Source organism: Chlorella variabilis (assembly GCF_000147415.1).
Source record: "Chlorella variabilis unplaced genomic scaffold CHLNCscaffold_23, whole genome shotgun sequence".
Taxonomy (NCBI): domain Eukaryota; kingdom Viridiplantae; phylum Chlorophyta; class Trebouxiophyceae; order Chlorellales; family Chlorellaceae; genus Chlorella; species Chlorella variabilis.
The window spans coordinates 164,594-165,874 of record NW_005435065.1 but is presented as its reverse complement, the minus strand read 5'-3'; the positions used below and the strand labels follow the sequence as shown (position 1 = coordinate 165,874).

General features: G+C 73.0%; 1 protein-coding gene across 1 annotated transcript in view; it reads left to right on the top strand.

The window, feature by feature from the left end:
* Nucleotides 1-1,169, top strand: part of CHLNCDRAFT_54525 (hypothetical protein) — a gene marked incomplete at both ends in the record, with an annotated part of 8,452 nt that extends 7,283 nt beyond the window's left edge. The window contains 2 exons of the mRNA XM_005844335.1: nt 36-799; nt 1,085-1,169. Coding sequence (XP_005844397.1) covers nt 36-799; nt 1,085-1,169 — 849 coding nt within the window. The remainder of the gene's footprint in view (nt 1-35; nt 800-1,084) is intronic.
* Between the last annotated feature and the right edge of the window lie 112 nt (nt 1,170-1,281).

The window sequence follows — 1,281 nt, the reverse complement described above, 5'->3', positions numbered from 1 at the left end:
TCAAGCAGGCCGGCCGGTCTCCCCGCTCCGGCCAGCGCCGCGGCAGCGGCGGCGGCGGCGCACACAAGGGCGACAGGGCGGGCCTGGAGGCGGCGGCGGTGGCGGGCTCGGCGGCGGTGGCGCAGCGGCGGCAGCAGCTGGCGGCCCAGCGGCGGGCGTGGCGGCAGGGGCGGGAGGGGCAGGCAGAGGAGGCCGCCGGCGGTTCCACGGCAGGAGTGGCGGCGGCGGTACATGCGGTACCGGCCAGCGAGAGGTGCGCAGCCGCCCTGGAGCTGCTGCTGTGGAAGGACGGCGTGGCGCAGCTGCACCTGGCGGTGCCGGCGGTACATGCGGTACTGCGGCAGCTGCTGGGCCAGCTGGCCGCAGCCGAGGGGCAGCAGCAGCAGCAGCAGGAGGAGGAGGAGGAGGAGGCAGAGGCGGCACTTGGCGGCAGCCTGCCTGCAGCAGAAGCCATCTACCTGCTGCAGCTCTGCCTGTCGGTGCTGCTCCGCATCGCCCAGCACCAGCGCCAGCACCACCCCTTGCAAGCGGCATCCCAGCAGCCCGCCCCCAGCCCCGCCCCAGCCAAGCCCAAGGGCAGAGGGCGCAAGCCGGCCGCCACCGCCACGGCTGCAGCAGCAGCTGCTGCACAGCAGGGGCAGCAGGGCGGCGAGGCGGCGGCGGCGTTTGACCTGGCTCTGGCGGTGCGGGGGGCGCGGGTGGCGCCGGACGGCGCCGTGCGCAACGCGGCGCTGGAGCTGGTTGCCGAGCTAGCGGCGGGCATGCCTGAGGTAAGCGGCTTCTGCCTGGCTGCCGCCCTGTGTACCGCCCCTGCGCTGCCCCTCGCCGCCTGCTGCTGCCTGCTGCTGCGCCTGCCCACCGCCAGGGGAGCCTGCCCCCTGTTTGTTGCTGCCACATTGCTGCTGCTGCCGCTCCTCCCACGACTGCCCCCCTGCTTCCTCTCCCTTGCCGCCCCTCGCCGCCCCTCGCCTCACGCCATGCCCTCCCCACCCTCCTTGCCCACCTCCCTCACAAAACCCTGCCCAACCCCCCTCCTGACCTGACCCACTCACCCACCCACCCATCCACCCACCCTTGTGCGCAGGCTGCACTGGCGCATGTGTTGGAGGTGGTGGCGGTGGTGGGCGCCTCGGTGCAACTCCAGGAGGATGAGCAGTCGGAGCGGGTGAGCGGTAGGGGTGGGGGCTTGAGCGGGCGGTGGGAGTGTGTGTGTGTGTGTGTGTGCTTGTGTTTGTGTGTGCGTGCGTGTTTGTGTTCTCGGCTGTGGAATGGGGATCCTCA